This window comes from Theropithecus gelada, chromosome 20 (assembly GCF_003255815.1).
Source record: "Theropithecus gelada isolate Dixy chromosome 20, Tgel_1.0, whole genome shotgun sequence".
Lineage (NCBI taxonomy): Eukaryota > Metazoa > Chordata > Mammalia > Primates > Cercopithecidae > Theropithecus > Theropithecus gelada.
The window spans coordinates 62605090-62630426 of NC_037688.1; the positions used below are offsets into that span (position 1 = coordinate 62605090).

The following is a 25337-nucleotide window of genomic DNA, read 5'->3' on the forward strand; positions in this document are numbered from 1 at the left end:
CTGTAAGCCCTCACTTATCATCATCAATAGGTTCTTGGAAACTAACTTTAAGTGAAATGATGTATAACGAAACTAACTTTGCCATAATCTAATTGATATAAACAAGAGTTAAGGGCCAGCATCGTGGCTCAAGCACTTGGGAGGTTGAGGCAGGAGGATTGCTTGAGGCCAGGAGTTTGGGGCCAGCCTGACCAACATAGTGACACTCTATTTCTACAAAATTAAAAAAAAAAAATTAGCCCAGGAGTAGTGGCCCACATCTATCATCCCAGTTACTTGGGAAGTTGAGGTGGGAGGAACGCTTGAGCCTGGGAGTTTGAGATTACAGTGAGCTATGATTACACCACTGCACCCCAGCCTGGGTAGCAGAGCAAGACTTTGTCTCTGGGAAAAAAAAGAGTTAAGTTTTTATTGCATATTACTGTTTTCTTTTTTCGAGGGGATGGGATTTTGTTCTGTACTCCTAGGCTGGAGTGCCTATGGTATATTTATGATCAGAAAAAACATCACCAAACATCTAAATAAATACCAAAACACTTCTAATATTAAGCATTGAAATAAATAATGTGAGCCATATATACATTTAAGACAGATTAACAAACACAAGTAAAATAATCATTTAGCTAGTTATTCCAGTTCAAGGTTGCAGGGGGCCAGAGCCTGTCCCTGCAGCTTAGGACACAAAGTAAGAGCCAACCCTAGACTGGATGAATGCCATCACCGGGCACAGTCACGCACACCCCACATTCACTTAGACTGGGACAATGTCGACATGCCAATTGCCCTAAAGTGCACATCCCAGGCCAAGGCTGGGAATCACCCTTGGAGGACTCAAACTTTTTGCCACTCTCTGCATGTCTGCAAATGACCTCAAAAGTTACTTTGATGCAGGAGGAAACTGGAATGCCTAGAGAAAACCCACACAGATATGGAGAGAACATGCAAGCTCCACACAGACGACAGCCCGGGCTGGGAATCAATTTCTTTTTTCCAATCAAAGTTATAACAAAATGACGCTGGACAAAATGACGTTATTCAAGGACCTGCTGGATTTGAGGCAGCCACTGGAAGAAAGGATCCGGCCTCCCTGACAGCTTTTTATACCCAGATTTCCATGTTGATCTCTAGTCAGCAACATAATCATTCCCCAAAGAGGATGAAATGTTGATGAGAGTAACAGCTTTCAACATGAGATGAATGAGACATCTCTCAGCCTCATGTGTGACTCCATATGACCAGCTTATACTTGGCTGCCAGTGTTCTTCTAAATCACTCATCAGCTTCAAAGAACCCCAGGGCACAGACCAGGACAAGGCTTGATCTGCGCTTGCCGCTAATCATGGTACCTCATGACTGAGGGTGTGTCCAAGATTTTGGCATCAACCCGAGCCCTTTACTGCATCTCAAACAGGGTGGGGATGGTAGGTATCAAGGATAACCCAATTCGTTTTGAAAAACAGTAAATAGACTGCTTTTCTGGTCCATAATGCTAATAATTGTGATACATTGTGATACAATTATGGTGTCAGAAAAAAATGTGATTGTCCTTAGGGACTGTCACTGATGATACATTTTGATATAAAACTGCAGGTTTTGGCCAGGTGTGGTGGCTCATACCTGTAATCCCAGCACTTTGGGAGGGAGAGGCAGGCGGATCACTTGAGGCCAGGAGTTCGAGACCAGCCTGGCCAACATGGTGAAACCCTGTCTCTACTAAAAACACAAAAAATTAGCTGGGCGTGGTGGCTTGTAATCCTAGCCACTTGGGAGGCTGAGGCAGGAGAATCCTTGAACCCGGGAGGCGGAGGGTGCAGTGAGCCAAGATCGCGCCACTGCACTCTAGCCTGGGCAACAAGTGCGAAACTCCGTGTTAAAAAAAAAAAAAAAAAAAAAAAAAAGACTGCAGATTTATTATTGTGAGGAAAGGGTTAATAGCAAACATAAATCCTATTTTCCTGGACCCAGATGTACCCACTAAGATAGCTATGAGTACTCTCTGGCAGCACTGTGCCTAGGTATGTGCTGAGCTAAAAATATAGAATGTTAGCAGTGCCTGGAACCCATTATCAACATTGTTTGCTGCAATACATCTCATCTAGAGACTGAACTTGGCTTGAGAAGAAAGTAACTAGGACTTTGCACAAATTCTGGCAAACAAAAGTGGCGGCTTCCCTATAATTACAGGGTCTACACCGTATCGACCTCAGCTCTTGAACTGCATGTGCCCTGTGTACTGGGGGAGTGTACAGCTGCACCTGCACTGTTGGGAGACTTTCATATGAAAGTGCCGATGCTGTACATGTTATGTTCCCATCCTGGATGCCATCCATTTTCATTATTCACAGTTATATTCTATAAAGTCATCACAGACACTTGAGTTAGGGAATATTGAATGATTACTCCTAGGGAAAATACAAAATTAGGTTCCTGCAAGCCTCTGGTCACATTTTCATCAATTGATCAATACATAAGCTGTTTTTTGGGGTGTTTCTGTTTAAAGACACCTTATTTAATACATACTGTTGATTCACTAACACTGACCTTATGGCCAGCAGCAGTATAACTCATGCCTGAATTAAGCTTCTCTAACACAGGTACTTTGTACTTTCTCCAAAAGACATAATCAGGGCCAGGCACGGTGGATCACGTCTGTAATCCCAGCACTTTGGGAGGCCAAGGTGGGCAGATCACTTGAGATCAGGAGTTCTAGACCAGCCTGGCCAACTTGGTGAAACCCCATCTCTACTAAATATATAAAACTGTAGCCGGGCACGGTGATGTGCCTGTAGTTTCAACTACTCAGGAGGCTGAGACAGGAGAATGGCTTGAACTGGGGGAGGTGGAGGTTGCAGTGAGCCGAGATCATGCCATTGCACTCCAGCATGGGCAACAGAGTAAGAGCCTGTCTCAATAAATAAATAAATAAATAAATAAATAAATAAAAAGATATAATCATAGCCCTTTTGCACTTAGGAACATGAGACAGTACTTCAGCACTATGCCTGGGGGTGACATTAAACAACAAAATCACCAACATAAAGAACAAAGATGCAAAAAAAATAAAATAAAATAAAATAAAGGCACCAACTATATCAAGTCAAGAATACTTGTTTGTAGTATGAGAGTTGAAACAAGGTGGACAGGGTGTCATCTTATTTGACCTGGCCAAGGCTGGGAACCACCCTTGGAGGACTCAATTTTTTTGCCACTCTCTGCATGTCTGCAATTGACCTCAAAAGTGAAATGTGAAACGGTTACTGATTTTGAGTTACATATAAATTTTAGTGAGTCATTGAATTCACAAATTCAGAATCCACAAATAATGACAGTCCATTCTACTTTCTCAAGATAGTTTAATCTGGCGGTATATTTGGACTGCCAAATACTTAAAGTATATTTGGACTGCCATCCAAACCTGAGAACATTGTTGGTGGCTATGAAATTATGCTAAGGGGTCATAATTATCACTTTTGTAACACTGCAAAATACCAGGTGCATCTAATAATCTCCCTTTCTCAGGGGGTAGGCAAAGCTGGCACACACATTTCAAAGCTGAAAGTAGCTTCTCGGGGCCTGGAATCAGGGGGGCACCTACACGGTTGGTCAGGAGCAGGAGGAGACAAGGGCCTCAGAGAATTCAAATCATCAAAGCTGGTAAAACTAAGTCCACTCTTAAGAAAAAAAAAAAAGGCTGGGTGCAGTGGCTCACGCCTGTAATCCCAACAGTTTGGGAGGCCAAGGTTGGTGGATCACCTGAGATCAGGAGTTTGAGACCAGCCTGACCAACATGGATAAACCCCATCTCTACTAAAAATAGAAAATTAGCTGGATGTGGTGGCGCATGCCTGTAATTCCAGCTACTCGAGAGGCTGAGGCAGAAGAATTACTTGAAACTGGGAGGCGGAAGTTGCGGTGAGCCGAGATCACACCATTGCACTCCAGCCTGGGCAAGAAAAGTGAAACTCCATCTCAAAAAAAAAAAAAAAAAAAAAAGAAAGAAAGAAAAAGGGACATAGCTGGAAATAGAACATAATATCAAAATGTAAGAGCTAGATGCTGGAAATGGAATATAACATCAAAAGTTAAAAGTGGCCAGATGCAATAGCTCACACCTGTACTCCCAGCACTTTGGGATGCAGAGGTGAGTGGATCATTTGAGGTCAGGAGTTCAAGACCAACCTGACCAACATGGTGAAAACCCGTCTCTACAAAAATATAAAAAAATTAGCCAGATGTGGTAGCAGGTGCCTGTAGTCCCAAACACTCAGGAGGCTGAGGCAGGAGAATTGCTTGAACTTGGGAAGTGGAGGTTGCCAAGTGGGCCGAGATTGTGTCACTGAAGTCCAGCCTGCGTGACACTCCACTCCTCCATCTCAGAAAAAAAAAAAAAAAAGGTTAAAAGTTAGGTGGAAGTGAAATAAAAGGGAAGAATCACAAAGAACAAACCTGGAATGCTCTTGAGTTCCAATAAAGCTGAAATATTTGCAGTTGTCCTTTATGACTAGGCAGGCTTAAACAAGATCCAGGTGGTAAGATTAAGATTAGAGAGGAAACACAGGGTTGATTTCCTTGGACCAGGTAGTTAAAGGCAGAAAGTTTGGTTATTTCCATTGCCTTGAATGAATCCAAGAAGCAGTAATCCAAATTTCAAATGGACAGGTTTACAGAGATAGACATGGTTTCCTGTTCAAAATGTTTCCTCTACTGTTCATTTTGTTTCATATTTTGTATCATTATTTGTGAAAGAGAAGACATATTGGAAGTATTGCTAGATGCTACAGCTTTTCCTAATAGTCACGGGTAGGCTGGCCTTATGGTGATACTCAGCATAGATGCTGGCAGAGCAGAAAGCTGTGTTTCCTATAATCATAATAAATCCAGTCTTTTTTTTTTTAGACAGAGTCTCACTCTGCCACCCAGTCTGGATCGCAGTGGCATGATCTTGGCTCACTGCAACCTCCACCTCCCAGGTTCAAGCGATTCTCCTGCCTCAGCCTCCTGAGTAGCTGGGACTACAGGTGCCCACCACCACGTCCAGCTAATTTTTGTGTTTTTAGTAGAAATGGGGTTTCACCATGTTGAACAGGCTGTTCTCAATCTCCTGACCTCATGATCCACCTGCCTCGGCCTCCCAAATTGCTGGGATTACAGGCATGAGCCACTGTGCCTGCCCAATAAATCTAGTCTTTACTGAGCACTTACTATGTGCAGAGAACTGGTCTAAATACTTCACATATACACAGCTACTCTATAAATATGACACTATTATTATTTTCTTTTTACAAGTGAGGAAGTATGCTGTTTATTTTGGTTTGTCCTAGAACCCCTAGAGCAGGGGTACACAACCCCCAGGCCATAGACTGGAACCACATCACACAGCAGGAGGTGAGCAGCTGGTGAGCAAACGAAGCTTCATCTGTATTTACAGCTGCTCCCTGTCACTTGTATTGCCAGCTGAGCTTTGCCTCCTGTCAGATCAGCAGAGGCATTTGATTCTCATAGAAGCGCAAACCCTACTGTGAACTGTGCATATGAGGGATCTAGGCTGCGTGCTCCTTGTGAGAATCTAATGCCTGATGATCTGCCACTGTCTCCCATCACCCCCAGATAGGACTGCCTAGTTTCAGGAAAACAAGTTCAGGGCTCCTGCTGATTCTACATTATGGTGAGTTGTATAATTATTTCATTATATATTACTATGTAATAAGAGAAATAAAGTACACAATAAATGTGATGTGCTTGAATCACCCTGAAACCATCCCCCCCTCCACTGGTCTGTGGAAAACCTGTCTTCTAGGCAACCAGTCCTTGGTGCCAAAAAGGTTGGGGACCATTGTCCTAGAGAAACTGCTGTAGAGAGATATTGATGTGTGGAGCTGGTGGTGCGCTGGTTATATGATATGTAGCTTCAGAGGTCTTTGGTCAAAAGCCATTTTACATTCCCATCACTTGACATCTGAAATCATTCTTTTCCTAACTTCGTTTCCTTTCTAGTTTAGATTCCAGGACCCATCTCTTTAATAACTCTTCCAGTTCTTCAATTCGTTTGTCTCTCCCACCTTCAATCCTAGTGACCTGGCCAAAACAAAACAAACAGAAAACCCAGCCCTAAAAGAATCTTTCACCTTTTTTCATTCCAACATATACCCAACTTGCTTAGCCCCAATAAGGAGAGCATTAAACACACACAAACATGTAACGATGTCCTGAAAGCCTAGACTGGGGATAGCTGTTCTTCCCATCGTGGTCATGCGTAAGAAAGCAAATGCTGCAGCCTGGGATGATGACGATGATGATGGGATGACGGGGTAGAGCTGAACCCCAGCTGAAACTCCAGACACCTGAGCAGCTCTTCTCCTCACCCCTCCAGTAGTTACACGAGTTCTGCTTCTCCTGGTATAGGAGGTTCCATTTGCTTTCTTCCTTTCATTGTTCCTGGTCTCCTCAGATATCTAAACTGTTTTCCTGGGTATTCATCTTTCTTTCTCTCTCTCTCGCTCTTTTTTTTTTTTTTTTTTTGAGACGGAGTCTCACTCTGTCACCCAGACTAGAGCGCAGTGGCGCGATCTTGGCTCACTGCAACCTCCACCTCCTGGGTTCAAGCGATTCTCCTGCCTCAGTCTCCCGAGTAGCTGGGACTACAGGCACCCGCCGCCATGCCTGGCTAATTTTTGGTATTTTTAGTAGAGACAGGGTTTCACCATGTTGGCCAGGATGGTCTCGATCTCCCGACCTTGTGAACTCCCACCTCTGCCTCCCAAAGTGCTGGGATTACAGGCGTGAACCACTGGGTCCGGCCCGGGTATTCATCTTTGACTGTCAGCTGCCTTAATTAACCATATGTATCCAGGAAGAGGGGCGAAAGCCTGGGTATGAACTTCTAGTCTTCCAAGTGAGTACAGGCAGGTAGACGACAGTGGCTGGAGGGCTAAAATGCTGAGCAGTGATTTCAGCAGCTGCACCAGGCTGGGGAGACAGGATGGAGCTCAAGCCCCACAAGGTAAGGAGCCTTCTTGAACCCCCGACTTTCAGCGGAATCATGGAATGGTCATGTCCTAGGAGTAAGGATCAATCACACACTAATACCAGGGTTATGCCCAGAAGTAAAGAGAAAACAGAAATAGGGTGGTCTTCAGTGAAGCTAAAACTAGCCTTCCGTGGGGGCAGGGGGAGCTACCAACAGAAAATTTAACCTTCTTTGGATAAAGAAATATCCCCAAGAGCCTTCAAAAGTTTTCATCTGCAACATCTTGGATTTGATAAAAATATACAAGGCATGTTACAAAATAGAACTCAATCACATACAAGAAAAAAGAAAGATAAACAAGTGATCCAGATACCAGAACTTCCTGGCAGGGATTCTAAAGTAACTATGGTTGATATGGTTAATAAACTTAAAAATGGTACATTTTCCAAGAGACCTGGAACCTATTAAAGATAGAGATAAATGGAAATTCCAGAACTGAAAAATACTGTTTTAAAAATGATTCAATGGAAAGATCCCATGAACTTTAATTCAAAATAAATAAGCAAAAAGAAAAATAGCTACATCTCAGTTGGAAATTTTAATATCTCAAAAATATATAAATTTGAATATATAGAGGCTGGGCACGGTGACTCATACCTGTAATCCCAGCACTTTGGGAGGCAGAGGCGGGAGATCACAAGGTCAGGAGATGGAGACCATCCTAGCCAACATGGTGAAACCCCATCTCTACTAAAAATACAAAAAATTAGCCAGGCGTGGTGGCAGGTGCCTATAGTACCAGCTACTCAGGAGGCTGAGGCAGGGGAATTGCTTGAACCTGGGAGGTGGGAGGTGGGAAGTTGCAGTGAGCCGAGATTGTGCCACTGCACTCCAGCCTGGTGACAGAGCGAGACTCCGTCTCAAAAAAAAAAAAAAAAAGAAAAAAAAAGAAAAAAATTAATACATACAGTATATAACTTATTTAATCCTAATAATACCTGATTGGAAATTTAATACTTCTTTCAATGACTGATATAATAAGCAGACAAAAAAAAATAGAATACAGATGACTTGAAAAGCATGACACTTAGCCAGCTTTGCCTAGGTGGCATTTATAGAACACCAGAAGCAAAACCTACAGCACACAGTTTTTACAAATGCACAGAAAACATTTGTCAAAATATACCATGTACTAGTCATAAACAATTCTCAAAATGTCAAAGAACTGGAATTGAGTATACTCTCTGATGAAAGGAAATTAAAACAGAAATCAACAACAGAAAGATAGCAAGAAGCCCCCAGTGCTTGGAAGTTCAGCAACACATTTCTAAAAATTTTAAAATTCCATGCATCAAAGAAGACATCAGAGTGGAAATCAGAAAATATTTTGAGTAACCCAAACAGACTGTTGGAGTAACCCATAATAGACTAAATTTGTTGGGATATTTTTGTTGTAGAATTTAAAAATTACTGGGAACTTCATATTCTTTTGTTTCAGTCTTTATTTTAAAATAAGAATGTTTTGATAAAAAAGCAAACAACAAAAAAGAATGCTTTGAGATGGCATCTACTCTCAAGGACTCTCATATCTCTTGAAAGACAAAAAAAGATGGAAAAGTTGCATGAGTGTGTGTGTGTGCGCCCATGCACACACATGTGTAGAGAGAGGTATGCTAGGGAGATGCCCACAAACTTTTTCTTCTTCAATTTTTTTTTTTTTTTGAGACAGAGTTTCGCTCTGTCACCCAGGCTGGAGTGCAGTGGCACAATTTTGCCTCACCACAACCTCCTCCTCCTGGGTTCAAGCAATTCGCATGCCTCAGCCTCCTGAGTAGCTGGGACTACAGGTGCACACCACCACGCCTGGCTAATTTTTATATTTTTAGTAGAGATGGAGTTTCACCATGTTGGCCAGGCTAGTCTCAAACTCCTGACCTCAGGTGATCTGCCCGCCTTGGCCTCCCAAAATGCTGGGATTACAGGCGTGAGCCACCGCGCCTGGCCGGCCCAAACTTCTGACAGTATTTACCTCTGAGAGAAAGAGATAAGAAACTGATCTGGGAATATGAAGGTAAGTGAGGGACTGAAGGCTTTTAAAATAATGCTACATAGCTTGAGTGTTTTCTAAAGCCTTCCTATATTACTCACACCACATTTTAATATAAAACATTGTTTTAAATAACTGACCACTGATCGGTGGCACAAAATCACACACCCCTGAAGGTATACTTACCCAGGTTCAAGAAGCACAACCAGATAGAAAAAAACAGTATCACAAAACTGGATAACAACTTAGAATCATCATCATAATTGGTCATCTCATTTTGAAATATTACTATTTGTTCTGGGCTCTACGAACAAAATATTTTCTGGAAATTTAACTTTCAAGTGTAATGAAGTCCATAATATTTACACTTAGTATGAGGATTCCAACGATGTTTTAATTGGGAGGTTAAGAACCAGTTAATAAGGTTGTAAGTATGTCTTCACTAAATCAACTTAGTAATTCTGTATGTTTTTTCAGAAAACGTTAAGTTCTAACCTTTCATTTGGGGGTTTAAATCCATTTTCACCCTTTCGACAATACCCTGAACCACAGTACTTCTGGAAGGCACATAAGCCAATTCCAAAGGGAAAGCAGAAGCTAAGGAAGCTGTGACGTAGAAAGGCACTTCATCGACAGGCTGAGCAGCAAAATCAAAAGGTCCGTTCTTCTTTATAACAATAACAGAGCGTACTGCCAAGAGTGTGGCACTAAACAGAAATGTGAGGACCATTTCCACAACTAAAGCAATACATCGCCGCCTCTAGAAGAAGAAGAAGAAAAAAGATTATGTTAATTGCCCTAAGAGGTTATTAACTTTGCAAGTTCATTTTTGAATTTTTTTTTTAAATTTTTAATTTTCGTGGGTACATAGCAGGTATATGTATTTATGGGTTACATGAGATATTTTGATACAGGCACACAATGCATAATCATCACATCAAGGTAAATTGGGTATCCACTCCCTCAAGCATTTATCCCTTATGTTACAAACAATCCAGTTATACTCTTTTAGATAGTTTTAAAGGTACAATCAAATTATTTTTGACTCTAGTCATTCTGTTGTGCTAGCAAATACTATGTCTTATCCATGCTTTCTATTTTTTTGTATCCATTAACCATCTCCACTTCCCCCTTACCTACCCCAAGATACCCCTTCCCGGCCTCTGTTAACCATCCTTCTACTGTCCATCTCCATGAGTTCAATTGTTTCAATTTTTAGTTTCTACCAATAAGTGAGAACATGCAAAGTTTGTCTTTCTGTGCCTGGCTTATCTCACTTTACATAATGACCTCCAGTTCCATCTATATTGTTGCAAATGAGAGGATCTCATTCTTTTTCATGGCTGAATAGTCCTGTATTGTGTATAATTCTTTTATATTAAGATAAAAGATACTTCATAAAAGAATATATAGGTTGCCAAAAACACAGCTTCACTCTATAATAGCAGGAGTTTCCTGGACTGTCTTTTTTCTGCTTTCTACATAACAGCCTGCTATTATCTCTCTCTGGGAGAACTCTATATTTGGCAGAGATAACCCAGCCTTCGTACTGAAAAAAGTAAAACAGTAAAAGTTGAAATTCAATGATCAAGCTGTCAGAATTTCCCCCTGTGGCCTCTGAGCTGTTGGAATAACCCTAGAGGTAGTTCAACTTACCTTTAAAATAAAATTCTTCCAGAGAAGAACCATAAATTTTTTGGCCTCCGAGAAATCCATTCTTCTAAAAAGAGAGGAGGTTCAACTCTATGGAGGGAGTAAAGTTTTTTAAAAAGAAAAGATTATCTAATGATGTGTAAATTTTAGACAAGTAAATTACTTAAACTACTTAATTTTATAATCAAGCTTTAAAGACAAGAAATATTTAATAAAGATTTAAAATAGGAACTATAAGGATTTAAAATATTTGAGAAATTGTTTATCCCTATTTTTTTTTGAGACAGAGTCTCACTCTGTCACCCAGGCTGGACTGCAGTGGTGCAATCTCAGCTCACTGCAACCTCTTCCTCCCACAAGTGATTCTTCTGCCTCAGCCTCCTGAATAGCTGGGATTACAGGCACCTGCCACCATGCCTAGCTAACTGTTGTATTTTTAGTAGAGATGGGGTTTCACCATGTTGGCCAGGCTGGTCTCGAACTGCTGACCTCAAGTGATCTGCCCGCCTCAGCCTCCCAACCTACATTTTTAATTTAGTCAACATCTATGGAGCTTCTAATATGGATAAAATACCAACCACAAAACAAAGGTCAATAAGTTGTTGATGCAAGTTTCCAGATAAATTTTGCCAGTAGTTTTCCCAATCCCCATGGAAATACTAATTTAAAAACAACAAAAAACAAGTAAGTCACCACCAATGGCAAAGCAACAAAACAGTATATAAAATCACAGCACAACTATAAGCCCAAAATGCTATTCAATAATCTATCAGATTGGAAGTAACTACCACTAACAGTATTGCTAAGGGGAACAGATTTGCAATGAACTGAATGTTTATGTTCCCCTAACTTCTTATGTTAAATCCTAACACCCAAAGTCAAGGTATTTAGAAGTGGGGATTTCGGGGCTGGGCACAGTGGCTCATGCCTGTAATCCCAACACTTTGGGAGGCCAAGGTGGGTGGATCACCTGAGGTCAGGAGTTCAAGACAAGTCTGGCCAACATGGTGAAGCCCTGTCTCTACTAAAAATACAGAACATTAGCCAGGCCTGGTGGCAGGCGCCTGTAATCCCAGCTACTCGGGAGGCTGAGGCAGGAGAATTGAGGCAGGAGAATCACTTGAACCAGGGAGGTGGAGGTTGCAGTGTGCTGAGATTGCACCACTGCACTCCAGCCTGGGCAACAAGAGTGAAACTCTATCTCAAAAAATTAAAGAAATAAAAGAAAATAAAAATGAAGTGGGGATTTAGAGAGGTGATTAGAATGGGATGAATTCCCTTATAAAAGAGGCCCCACAGAGATCTCTCATTCCTTCCACCATCTGAGGACACAAAGAAAAGACAGGCCAACAAGGAGAGGGGTCCTCATTAGACATGGAATGTGCTGCCACCTTGATCTTGGACTTCACAGCCATCAGAACTGTGAGCAATAAACTTCTGCTGTTTTTAAGCCACATAGTCTGTGGTATTTTGCTATGGTATCCCAAATGGTCTAAGAGAAAATTCATTCTTATATTTAATGAATATTTTCTGAATACCTACTACATGTCATGTGAGGTGTAGATATACAATGGGAAGCAAAACAAATGAAATTCATCCCTCATGGTAAGGGTGACATGGAAGTTTCCTTTTAATAACCAAGGATCTGAAGTTAGACTGTGTAGGTTGAAATCGCACCACTACCATGTGGGATTTCACAACTACGTGACCGTGAATATCTGACTTAAATTCTTGGGACTACGAGAAAGAGAGCTGGAATTCAGGGCCAGGAATGGAAGGGATTAGATTAGGACTTGACTTTGTAAGTAAGGAGGAACCTAAAGGAGATTGACCTTCCCTGGGACTCCAATAATCTCAATCCCTTTTTTTTTTTTTTTTGAGAGAGTCTCACTCTGTCGCCCAGGCTGGAGTGCAATGGTCAGATCTTAGCTCACTGCAAGCTCCGCCTCCTGGGTTTACGCCATTCTCCTGCCTCAGCCTCCCGAGTAGCTGGGACTACAGGCGCCCGCCACCTCGCCTGGCTAGTTTTTTGTATTTTTTAGTAGAGACGGGATTTCACCATGTTAGCCAGGATGGTCTCGATCTCCTGACCTCGTGATCTGCCCGTCTCGGCCTCCCAAAGTGCTGGGATTACAGGCTTGAGCCACCGCGCCTGGCCAATAATCTCAATCCTTTTAGCTTCTACAAACCCCAACTTCAAATAATCTCAATCCTCAATACAGGATGAGGGCGCTCCCAAGATTGCAAGTACTGACAGCTGCCTAACATAAAAAATGAATCCTCTCTGGAAAAAAGTAACAAAATGCTATAGTCAACTACTCCTACAAGCAATTTTTTCTGAATATGACATGAGATGAACATAAGATACTTTAAAATTTCTACTATTACTACAGAATATCTTTCTGACCTTGGGGTAGGCAGAGATTTCTTAAAATGGATACTAAGGATACAAATCATAAAAAAGGGGCTTTATCAAAATCTAAAATTTCTGCCCATCAAAATCTAACCTAACATCAAGAAAATAAGTTGGGGACTGAGCCTTCACGTCTGCCTTAGCACCAGGCTAGATCTCACAGCTCCAGATTCTGGGCCTATCTGGTAGACCCAGCTGCCAGGCTGGCCCCTACAGATACAGGCTCCAGGCTTACCCATTGCCAGGCTAGTACCAGCAAACTGAGCCTCCAAGCCCATACCAATGCCAGGCCAGATTCTGCAGTCCCAGGTTCCAGCCCAGCCTGGTGGACTTGGTCTCTGGGCCTGCCCCTGTACTAGGCTGACCCAAGCACTAGGCATGTCCCAGTGGCTCTGGGCTTCAGCCCCATCCCAGAATAAGGATGGCACACCTGGGCTCAAACATCTGGCAGGAACCTGCAAACACAGGTCCCAGGCCTTTCCTGTGCCAAGCCTTGTGAACCCAGGTCCTAAGATGGCTCCAGGACCCAGCTTTTCACAGACCTAGCTTCTGGGCTAGCAACCATACACCCAACCTCCAGGCTGGCACCAGTGGACACAGGCTACAGGTAAGACCCAACTAGGCACAATGCTAATGCCTAGTTCTAGGACCCCTGAGGATAACAAAATCCATGGATGCTCAGTGTCTTACATAAAATGGTGTAGTATTTGCATATAATCTACATACATACTCCTTATGCCTCAGATTTTCTCTAGATACTCATAATACCGAATATAAAATCTATATAAATATTTGTTACACTGCATTGCTTTCTATTTGTATCCTTGTCATATTGTTAATTATTATTATTATTTTTACTATTTTTGGCCCAGAGTTGAATCTGTGGATGTAGAACACACAGATATGGGGGGTCAATTGTACACATTTTTCTCAAGCACACACACAACACTCTCCAGGAGAGTTCATATGTTAGGCCACAAGATAAATCTTAGTAAATTTATGAAGCCTGAAATCCATTTCAAATACCTTTTCCAGCCACAGTGGTATTATACTAACAATCAAAAATAGAAAGAATTTCAGAAAATGCAGAAGCACATGGTAATTAAACAACATTCTCCCAAACAACCAATGAGTCAATGTAGAAATTAAAGGGATTTAAAAATATCTTGAGGCAAATGAAGATGGAAACACAACATACAAAAATATGTAAGTTATATAGTGTACAGCAAAAGTGGTTCTAAGAGTAAAGTTTATAGCAATAAACATCTACATCATAAAAGAAGAAAGATCTCAAACACCCTGACATTATACCTAGAAACGAGGTATAGGAACTGGAATTGGAAACTAGAAAACCAGGAACTAGAAAAACAAGGACAAACTAAGCACAAAGTTCACAGAAGGAAGGATAAAATAAAGATCAGAGCAGAAATAAATGAAATAGACTAGAGAAACAACAGAAAAAAATCAAAAAACTTGTGATAAAGATAAAACAAACTTTTAGCTAGAATAATAAAAAAAAGGAGAGGAGTTTTAAGTAAAATCAGAAATAAAAAAGGAGATATTATAATGGATACTATGGACATACAAATTATCACTAGAGACTATGATGAACAATCATGTTAACAAATTAGATAATCTAGAAGAAATGAAAAAATTCCTAGATACATACAACCTACCAAGTATTAATCACAAAGAAAAGAAAATCTGAACAGACTGATAACAAACAAACAGACTGATAAAATAGACTGATAACAGACTGATGAAAAAAAAAAAGACTGAATCAGTAATAAAAAGTTTCCCATTAAAGAAAAGCCTAGAATCAGATGGCTTCTGGGCTGAATTCTACCAAACATTTAAACAAGAAATAAGACCAATCCTTATCAAACTCCAAAAAGTTTAAGAAAAAATATTTCCAAACACATCGTATGAAGCCAGCACTACCCTGACACCAAAGCCAGACAAGGACACACAAGAAAATTACAGGCTGGCCAGGCACGGTGGCTCATGACTGTAATCCCAGCACTTTGGGAGGCCGAGATGAGCAGGGCAAGAGTTTGAGACCAGCCTGGCCAACATGGTGAAACCCCATCTCTACTAAAAATATAAAAATTAGCTGAGCATGGTGGCACATACTTGTGATCCCAGCTACTCGGGAGGCTGAGGCAAGAGAATTGTTTGAACCTGGGAGGCAGCAGAGGTTGCAGTGAGCTGAGATCATACCACTGCACTCCAGCCTGGGCAACAGAGTGAGACTCCATCTCAAAAAAAAAAAAAAAAATTACAGGCTAATTCCCTGATGAACGTAGATGCAAGAATCCTCAACAAAACACTAGCAAACTAAATTCAACAGCATATTAAAAGGATCATTCATTCACCACAATAAAGTGAGACTTATCCTTGAGATCCAAGGATAGTTCAACATATGCAAGTAAATGTTAATACACCACATTAACAGAATAAAGGACAAAGACCATATATTATCTCAACAGATGCAGAAGAAGCATTTGACAAAATTCAATATCCTTTCATGATAAAAACTCTAACCATATTAGGCACTGAAAGAATATAACTCAACACAATAAAGACTATATATGACAAGCTCACCATTAATACCACACACAAGAGTAAGATAAAGAAAGCTTTTTCCAAAAGCATCTCAGGAAAGATACAAAGATGTCCGCTCTTACCACTCCTATTCAATATAGTAATGGAAGACCTAGCCAGAGCAATCAGGCAAAAAAAGAAAGAGAAGTCATCCAAATTGGAAAAGAAGCCAAATGGTTCCTGTTTGCAGATAATATGATGTTATGTATAGAAAACCCTAAAATGTCAGTGAAAACACTGCTAGAACTAATAAAATACAACAAAGTTACAGGATATAAAGTCAACCTACAAAAATAGTAGTTTCAGCCGGGCATGGTGGCTCACACCTGTAATCCCAGCACTTTGGGGGGCTGAGGCAAGTGGATCACTTGACCAGAAGTTCAAGACCAGCCTGACCAACATGGTGAAACCCCATCTCTACTAAAAATACAAAGTTATCTGGGCATGGTAGCACACATCTGTAATCCTAGCTACTTGGGAAACTGAGACAGGAGAATCGCTTGAACCCAGGAGGCGGAGGTTGCAGTGAGCCAAGATTTCGCCATTGCATTCCAGCCTGGGAAACAAAAGCGAAACTGTCTCAAAAAAAAAAAAAAAGTTTCTATACATTAGCATTAAACCATCTGAAGTGAAATAAAAAAGGCAACTGTATTTACAATAGCTATGAAAAATACTTATGAACAAATATAGCCAAGGGAGTGAAAGACTTCTATATTGAAAATCATAAAACATTGATGAAAAATATTGAAGGCACAAATAAAAAGAAAGATATACCATGTTCATGGATTGAAACAATATTGTTAAAATGTCCATACTACCAAAAGTGATTACAGATTCAATGCAATCCCTGTCAAAATCCCAATGACACTTTTCAAAGAAATAGATTAAAAATCCTAAAATGGTTATTGTACCACAAAACCCCAAATATCTAAAACAATTTTGAGGAAAATGAACAAAATGGAGGCATCATACTTCCTGACTTCAAAATATATTACAAATCTACAGTAATCAAAACAGCATGGTACTGCTATAAAAACAGACACATAGACCAAAGGAAGATAACAGATAGCCCCAAAATAAACCCACACATTTACCATCAATTGATTTTTGACAAAGATGCCAAGAACACACAATGGGAGAAAAGACAGTGTCTTCAATAAATGGAGTTTAGAAATCTGGATTATATATGCAAAAGAATGAAATTAGACTTTTATACCATGTGCAAAATCAACTCAAAATTGATTATTTTTTTTTTTTTTTGGAGACAGAATCTCGCTCTGTCACCCAGGCTGGAATGCAGTGGCGCAATCTCTGCTCACTGCAAGCTCCGCCTCCCAGGTTCATGCCATTCTCCTGCCTCAGCCTCCCAAGTAGCTGGGACTACAGGCGTCCACCACCACGCCTGGCTAATTTTTTATATTTTTAGTAGAGACGGGGTTTCACTGTGTTAGCCAGGATGGTCTCGATCTCCTGACCTCATGATCTGCCTGCCTCAGCCTCCCAAAGTGCTGGGATTACAGGCATGAGCCACCGTGCCTGGCCATTCAGATCAAATTCTTAAACATAATACCTGAAACTGTAAAACTACTAGAAGACAACATATAGGAAAAAATGTGTAACTAGCTCTACCAAATATTAAAACATACTACAAAGTCTCTATAGTTAAAAATGTGTTGTATGGTACGTGAATTGAAAGACAGGCAAATGGAACAGAATAGAAAGTCTAGAAATGAACCAAAATACATATAGAAATTTAGTTTATTATATAGGCAACATCCCAACTAACTGGGAAAAAATTCTACTTTATAGTAAATGGTGCTGTAACAAATAGTCATTTGGAAAAATATAAAATGTGGGAGTGGGAAAAGTCTCCATGAATCAAAATCTATTATCAAGATAAGTCTGAAACATAGTATGTACAAATATGTTTTGTGAAGTAAATGTCAACACAAAGCCAAAAGATAAAAAACAAACTGGGAGAAAATAACATGTATCACAGATAAAGGGCTAATCTCTCCTATATATATATGAAGAGGTCTATAAATTGAAGGGGGAGGGAAAACCATTAGAAAAATGAAAAAAAATTGTTTAAGTTCCCTGTAGATTCTGGGTATTAGCCCTTTGTCAGATGGATAGATTACAAAAATGTTCTCCTCATCAAAAAGTGGGTGATAGATATGAACAGACACTTCTCAAAAGAAGACATCTATGCAGCCAACAAACATGAAAAAAAAGCTCATCATCACTGGTCATTAGAGAAATGCAAATCAAAACCACGATGGGATACCATCTTACGCCAGTTAGAATGGTGATCATAAAAAAGTCGGGAAACAACAGATGTTGGAGAGGATGTGGAGAAATAGGGATGCTTTTACACTGCCGGTGGAAGTATAAATTAGTTCAATCATTATGGAAGACAGTGTGGTGATTCCTCAAGGATCTAGAACTAGAAATACCATTTGACCCAGCAATCCCATTACTGGGTGTATACACAAAGGATTATAAATCATTATACTATAAAGATACATGCACATGTATGTGAATTGCAGCACCATTCACAATAGTAAAGACTTGGAACCAACCCAAATGACAGACTGGATAAAGAAAGTGTGGCACATATACACCATGGAATACTATGCAGTCATAAAAAGGATGAGTTCATGTCCTTTGCAGGGACATAGATGAAGCTGGAAACCATTATTCTCAGCAAACTAACACAAGAACAGAAAACCAAACACTGCATGTTCTCACTCATAAGTGGGAGCTGAACAAGGAGAACACATGGACACAGCGAGGGGAACATCACACACCTGGGCCTGTCAGGAGGTGGGGAGGGGGGGCGCTAAGGGAGGGACAGCATTAGGAGAAATACCTAATGTAGGTGACGGGCTGATGGGTGCAGCAAACCACCATGGCATGTGTATACCTATGTAACAAAACTGCACGTTCTGCACATATACCCCAGAACTCAAAGTATAATAAAAAATGTTAATGAAAAAAAAGCAGTTCAAAGAAAAATAGTCCTCAAACATAACAAAAGATCTTCATATTCACTCATAACAAGAGTAATGTCAATTAAAACTGACAAGTCATTACTTACTTTCAGATGGCCAAAATTTCAGAAGCTTTACAACACATTGTGGGTGAGGCTTTAAGAAAAGAAATACAATCCCATCAAAGTTCCAATAAGCAACTGTATAGAAATTCTAGTGCTAGAATAGTCAAAAACAACTTTAGAAAAGAACAAAACTGGAGGTCTTATACTATCTGATTTCAAGATATATAAAGTTACAGTAATTAAAACTGTGTGGTATTGGTGAAGACACAGATACATATATCAGTGAAACTGAACAGAGTCCAGAAATAGACCCACACTAAGATGGTCAATTTTTTTTCCCACAAAAGTACCAAAGGAACAAAGGGAAGTCTTTCCAAAACTCAGTTATCTTTCCAAAAATAACTGAATATCCTTATGGGGGAAAAAAATAGCACCAACTTTACCTCATACTAGGCACAAGAAATTAACTCGAGATGGGTCACAGACCTAAATGAAAAAAGCTAAAAGTATACAAATTTAAAAGAAAACAGGAGCAATGAATGAAATGAAGAAACATAGGAGAAAATCTCTGTTACCTTCAGGTGGGTAGGGATTTCTTACTTTGCACACCCAAGGTATGGGCCATAAAGGAAAAATTGGTAAATTAAATTCCATTAAAATATAAAAAATGTACTCTTGTAAAGACACTGCTAAGGAAACAGAAATGCAAGTGGAGAAAGAAAATATTCATAATACATATCTGATAAAGAATGTTATTCACAATACATATGTATTCACAATACATATCTGATAAAAATACAAAAAAAATTAGCCAGGTGTGGTGGCACATGCCTATAATCCTAGCTAATCAGGAGGCCGAGGTGGGAGGATTGCTTGAACCTGGGAGGCAGAGGTTGCAGTGAGCCAAGATCACGCCACTGCACTCCAGCCTGGGCAAACAGAATACATAAAGAATTCATACAAAACTACAAGGGCAGAAAACAGACCAGCAGTTGTCGAGGTCTAGGGATGGGAGGATTTGCACAAAGGGGTACAAGGAAGACAAAGTAAGATACCCAAAAAAGTATTTTCTGCATGATTCCATTCATATAAAGGCACAGGCAAAAACCACATCAATGGTTATAGGGGAGGGGTTTGTGATTGATTAGGAAAGGGCAAGAGGGAATTTTCTGGTGTTACAGAAATGTTCTGTGTCTTGATTAGGTGTGCACATTCTTTGAAACTGATCAAACTGTCACTCAAAATCTGAGCACTTCATTTCATGTGAACTGTATCTCAATAGAAAAACATTTTAGAAATCATTACAATTGCTATATACTGGATACAGACAATAATCTTAAACTACCCAGTGGTAGGGATGGTATCTTGTTCTCCTTTGTGTCTCAAACACCATGGAGCTTAGTGCATTGTGCATTATTTTATATAAAGGACATGGCCCTGCAAATCTCAATTAATACATGACTAAATTTTGGGGTTTTTTTGAGACGCAGTTTTGCTCTTGTCACCCAGGCTGGAGTGCAATGGCACAATCTCGGCTCACTGCAACCACCACCTCCCAGGTTCAAGTGATTTTCCTGCCTTGGCCTCCCGAGTAGCTGGGATTACAGGTGTGCACCACCACCCCTGGCTAATTTTTTGTGTTTTTAGTAGAGACGGGGTTTAACCGTGTTGGTGAGGCTGGTCTCAAACTCCCGACCTCAGATGATTCACCCGCCTTGGCCTCCCAAAGTGCTGGGATAACAGGCATGAAATACATGACTAATCTTAATCAAACTGGCAGAGCAGGTGTTTGGCTGATGTGGTGATGGGGTAAAATCAGTTTATGATTCACACAGCCTTCCAACTTTGCAATTATGCCATTCTTAAAGGATTTTTCACGGAAGGGGGATTCACATCAAGTGCTTACTCCTTAGTGCAGCTGATCAATACACTCAATACATGTCTGCAAACTTTAAAGGAATTTATGCAGCAGATCCAAGTCTTAAAGATTAAAAAAAAAGAGCAAACAAACCTAGAAACAAAATTCATAAAGTAAAACCATAGCAAAACAAAGATGCAGGCAGAAAGATGTTCATGATAACACTGGAAAACAGTAAGATCAAATGAAAACAGAAAGAATGATTACATAAATCATGCCAATACCTTCAATAAAATCCTGTTCCTCTTATTACAAAGAAGGGATAGATATAGATGTACTGTCATGAGAGGACAATATATTGTTAAGGTAGAAAAAGTAAATTGCAAAACATTATACATGATATAAACACATTGTTTGGAAAAATATATATGCATAGAAAAGTAGTACATGTATAGAAAAGAAAAATGGTAGAAGATCTGTTGATAGTATGTCCTCAGGAGGTGGAAAATGGGGAACTTACACATTTTACAAATTGTATGTCTATAGAGTTTGAACTTTATATAATGTACCTATATAGTTTTTCTAATTAACTCTTCAGATGGGGGAACAGGTAAACCTGTGAAGAAGGAATCATCCGAAACACTCTCCCACTAACTTTTTTCTCTTGCTCTTTTAGTGGGTAATGTTTTGGAATATTAACCATAAGTTTTCGATTCAGTAACATCCCTCATTCAATCTTTTATTTTTTGGTCTCAGGGAAGACAGAGCAATACTCAAACCTACAAAGACAATGGCCAGTTCTTTCAGTTGACCCTTTCCAGGGTAAAACAATGGATTGGAAATAATGCACAATAAGGAAATGCCGAAGTCCAGCTGCTCAGCATCATCCATCCCTTTCACTGTTCCCAAAATAGATTTGGGGGATCTTATTTATAGCAGAAGAGTTCTGACTCCAAAAGAGTCTGGCCAGGAACAAATGCACATCAACATCCTGGTCCTAAAAATGTAACACCCTCCACCCTTATCCCTGATAACTTGGATGCAGCCCTTGTTAGGGAAAGGAGGGTTGGGAGGAGCATGAACCTAAAATGCCTGAAAATTATTAGGGCAACCTGCCAAACTGTAGTTGCAAAAGAACAATTAGTTATTGAAAATTAAGCAATTCCATGGTTCATAGCCCTGAATTATTAGAATTAAATTTATACTATTTAATTTCAGCTCCTTTTCTAAAAACCACTGAACTGCTTTAACTGAGACATTGTAATTTTCTTAATTATGCTTAAATATATGTTTCTTTTCTTTTAAACTTTCTGCCTACTTTGCACAAAATGAGGTAGCCAAGACAGCCTTAAAGTTCTCCTCGGCTTGACTTGAAAAGGCTTTTTCCTGACTCTAGGCCCAAAACTCTCTTTTCTTAGAGCATGATATGGTTTGACTCTGTGTCTACACCCAAATCTCATCTTGTAGCTCCCATAATTCCCACGTGTTATGGGAGGGTCCCTGTTGGTGATGACTGAATCACGGAGATGGGTTGTTCCTGTGCTGTTCTCATGATAGTAAGTCTTGTAAGATCCAATGGTTTTAAAATGGGGAGTTTCCCCACACAAGCTTTCCCCTTTTGTCTGCTGCCATGTGAGATTTACCTTTCGCCTTCCGCCACGATTGTGAGGCCTCCCCAGCCACGTGGAACTATAAGTCCAATAAACCTCTTTCTTTTGTAAATTGCCCCGTCTTGGGTATGTCTTTATCATCAGTGTGAAAATGGACTAATACAGTAAATTGGTACCAGCATAGGGGGACACTGCTGAAAAGATACCAGAAAATGTGGAAGCAACTTTGGAACTGCATTGGAGGGCTCAGAAGAAGACAGGAAAATGCGGGAAAGTTTGGAACTCCCTAGAGACTTGTTGAATTGCTTTGACAAAAATGCTGATAGTGATATGAACAGTAAGGTCTAGACTGAGGTGGTCTCAGATGGAGGTGAGGAACTTGTTGGGAACTGGAGCAAAGGTGATTCTTGTTATGTTTTAGCAAAGAGATTGGTGGTATTTTGCCCCTTCCCTAGAGATCTGTGGAACTTTGAAATTGAGAGAGATGATTTACGGTATCTGGTGGAAGAAATTTCTAAGAAGCAAAGCATTCAAGAGGTAACCTGGGTGCTGTTAAAGGCATTCAGTTTCAAAAGGGAAACACAATAAAAGTGTGAAAAATTTGCTGCCTGAAAATGCAATAGAAAAGAAAATCCCATTTTCTGAGGAGAAATTCAAGCTGGCTGCAGAAATTTGCATAAGTAACAAGGAGCTGAGTGTTAATCACCAAGACAATGGGGAAAATGTCTCTATGGCATGTCAGAGACCTTCATGGCAGCCCCTCCCATCATAGGCCCAGAGGCCTAGGAGGAAAAAGTGGTTTCATGGGCTGGACCCAGGTTACCCGTGCTGTGTGCAGCCTAGAAACTTGGTGCCCTGTATCCCAACTGCTCCAGCTATGGATGAAAGGGGCCAATGTAGAGCTTGAGTCGTGGCTTCAGAGGGTGCAGGCCTCAAGCCTTGGCAGCATTCATGTAGTGTTGAACCTGTGAGTCCACAGAAGTCAAGAATTGAGGTTTGGGAACCTCTGCCTAGATTTCAGATGTATGGAAACTCCTGAATGCCCAGACATAATTGTGCTATAGGGGTGGGGCCCTCATGGAGAGCTTCTGCTAGGGCAGTACAGAACAGAAATGTGGGGTTGGAGCCCCCACATAGAGTCCCTACTGGGGCACTGGCCTAGTGGAGCTGTGAGAAGAGGGCCACCGTCCTCTAGACCCCAGAATAGTAGACCCACTGACAACTTGCACTGTGTGCCTGGAAAAGCCACACTCAATGCTAGCCAGTGAAGGCAACCAGGATGGGGGCTGTACCCTGCAAAGCCACAGAGGCAGAGCTACCCAAGGCCATGGGAACCCACCTCTTGTATCTGCATGACCTGGATGTGAGACATGAAGTCAAAGGAGATCAGTTTGGAGCTTTAGGGTTTGACTGCCTTGCTGGATTTTGGACTTGTATGGGGCCTGTAGCCCCCTTTTTTGGCCAATTTCTCCCATTTAGAATGGCTGTATTTACCCAATGCCTGTACCCCCATTGTATCTAGGAAGTAACTAATTTGCTTTTGATTTAACAGGCTCATAAGCAGAAGGGACTTGCCTTGTCTCAGATGAGACTGTAGACTGTGAACTTCTGAGTTAATGCTGAAATGAGGTGAGATTTTGAGGGACTATTGGGAAGGCATGATTGGTTTTGAAATGTGAAGATACCGGATTTGGGAGGGGCCAGGGGCAGAATGATATGGTTTGGCTCTGTGTCCCCACCCAAATCTCATCTTGTAGCTCCCATAATTCCTGTGTGTTGTGGCAGGAACCCTGTGGGAGATGATTGAATCATGGGGAAGGGTCTTTCCCATGCTGTTCTCATGATAGTGAATAAGTCTCATGAGATCCGATGGTTTTAAAAAGGGGAGGTTCCCTGCACAAGCTCTCTTGTCTGCCACCATGTGAGATGTAACTTTCACCTTCCATCACGATTTTGAGGCCTCCCCAGCCACGTGGAACTGTAAGTCCAATAAACCTCTTTCTTTTGTAAATTGCCCAGTTTTGGGTATGTCTTTATCAGCAGCGTGAAAACGGACTAATACAGAGCATTTTCTTTAGAAAGCTTTTCACTGTAAATCATTTCTCTGTCTTGAGATATACGTAATTCTTTTTAATAGCGTCTTACTAGTTTTACAAACCAGAATAATCTTTGTCAAGGACCTGGGAGCCATTCCTTTGAAATGCAATCATCAAGGAAGACAGTCCCCCTATCTCCCAGTTTCTATGGGAGGGTAGGAGCATAACTTCCCTGAGAGCCAATTAGCAAACACAGCTGGCCTAATCACGGAGGAAACCTTTGTAAACTCAGCAAACAACTCAGTATGCTTCCTACAGCCCTCCAGCCCCTTTCTACTCTCATCCTAAAGCTTAAAAAACCCTGCCCGACTTTGTTTCAGAGTTAGTTTAGACTGAATTCTGGTCTCCCTTCCCTAGGACAACATCTTTGCCTAAAGTATTCTTTGCATATGTGACTTTCTCTGGTGGAATTTATGCTTTGACAAACGAAAACTAAGACAAATTAAACTACTTATCATCACTGAACTTCCACAGCCCCTGCTGCCATTTATGCAACACTTAACATGTTCTTGCAATGTTAAGTATCAGGACCGCCCTCTGGGTTGGATACAATAGCATCCTTTCCTCTTACAGTTATTTTCAGATACAAGCCTTAGGAAATGGAGGCTTAGAGAAACCAAGCAATTTGCCATAGGTCACAGCAAATAAATTCTGGACTAGTGAGGACTAGGGACAAGGCATTTGCCTCCAAAGTCAGTGCGTTCAAGCACTTTGCATAGCCAATATAAAATTCCAAACAGTGCTTCTATTTGATTTGATTGTGTGTGTGTGTGTGTGTGTGTGTGTGGTGGTGGTGGGGAGGGGGGGTATGAGGAAGTCTCTGGAGATTTATATGCGTGAGTTTTGTTTGGGGGGTCGCCCTTTTGGGCTCTGCGCGCCCGCCTCCAGTGCGTCAAGGAGCAGCGGCCAGCACAGGGGACGCCCGCAGGAGGAGGACTGGCCGGGACTCCTGGGCACTCACCGCTCAGGCCTCGCCGCCGCCTCTGCCACTGAAGAGCGCGCGTCCACCGGGGCGGGGCTCCTCCCAACGC

The 25337-nt window shown here is 40.9% G+C and overlaps 2 protein-coding genes across 2 annotated transcripts in view; one reads left to right on the forward strand and one right to left on the reverse strand.

The window, feature by feature from the left end:
- The window catches only part of LOC112613890 (ATP-binding cassette sub-family A member 3-like), a 180928-nt gene that overhangs the window by 154669 nt on the left and 922 nt on the right, over positions 1-25337 (reverse strand). Inside the window, exons 2-3 of the mRNA XM_025369761.1 lie at positions 10671-10757; positions 9510-9774 (exon numbers count right to left, since the gene is read on the reverse strand). Coding sequence (XP_025225546.1) covers positions 9510-9774; positions 10671-10730 — 325 coding nt within the window. The 5' untranslated portion in view covers positions 10731-10757. The remainder of the gene's footprint in view (positions 1-9509; positions 9775-10670; positions 10758-25337) is intronic.
- CRYM (crystallin mu) overlaps positions 24035-25337 on the forward strand; it is a 43689-nt gene continuing 42386 nt past the window's right edge. The window contains exon 1 of the mRNA XM_025370482.1: positions 24035-24190. The gene's annotated coding sequence lies outside the window, so the exon portion shown is untranslated. The remainder of the gene's footprint in view (positions 24191-25337) is intronic.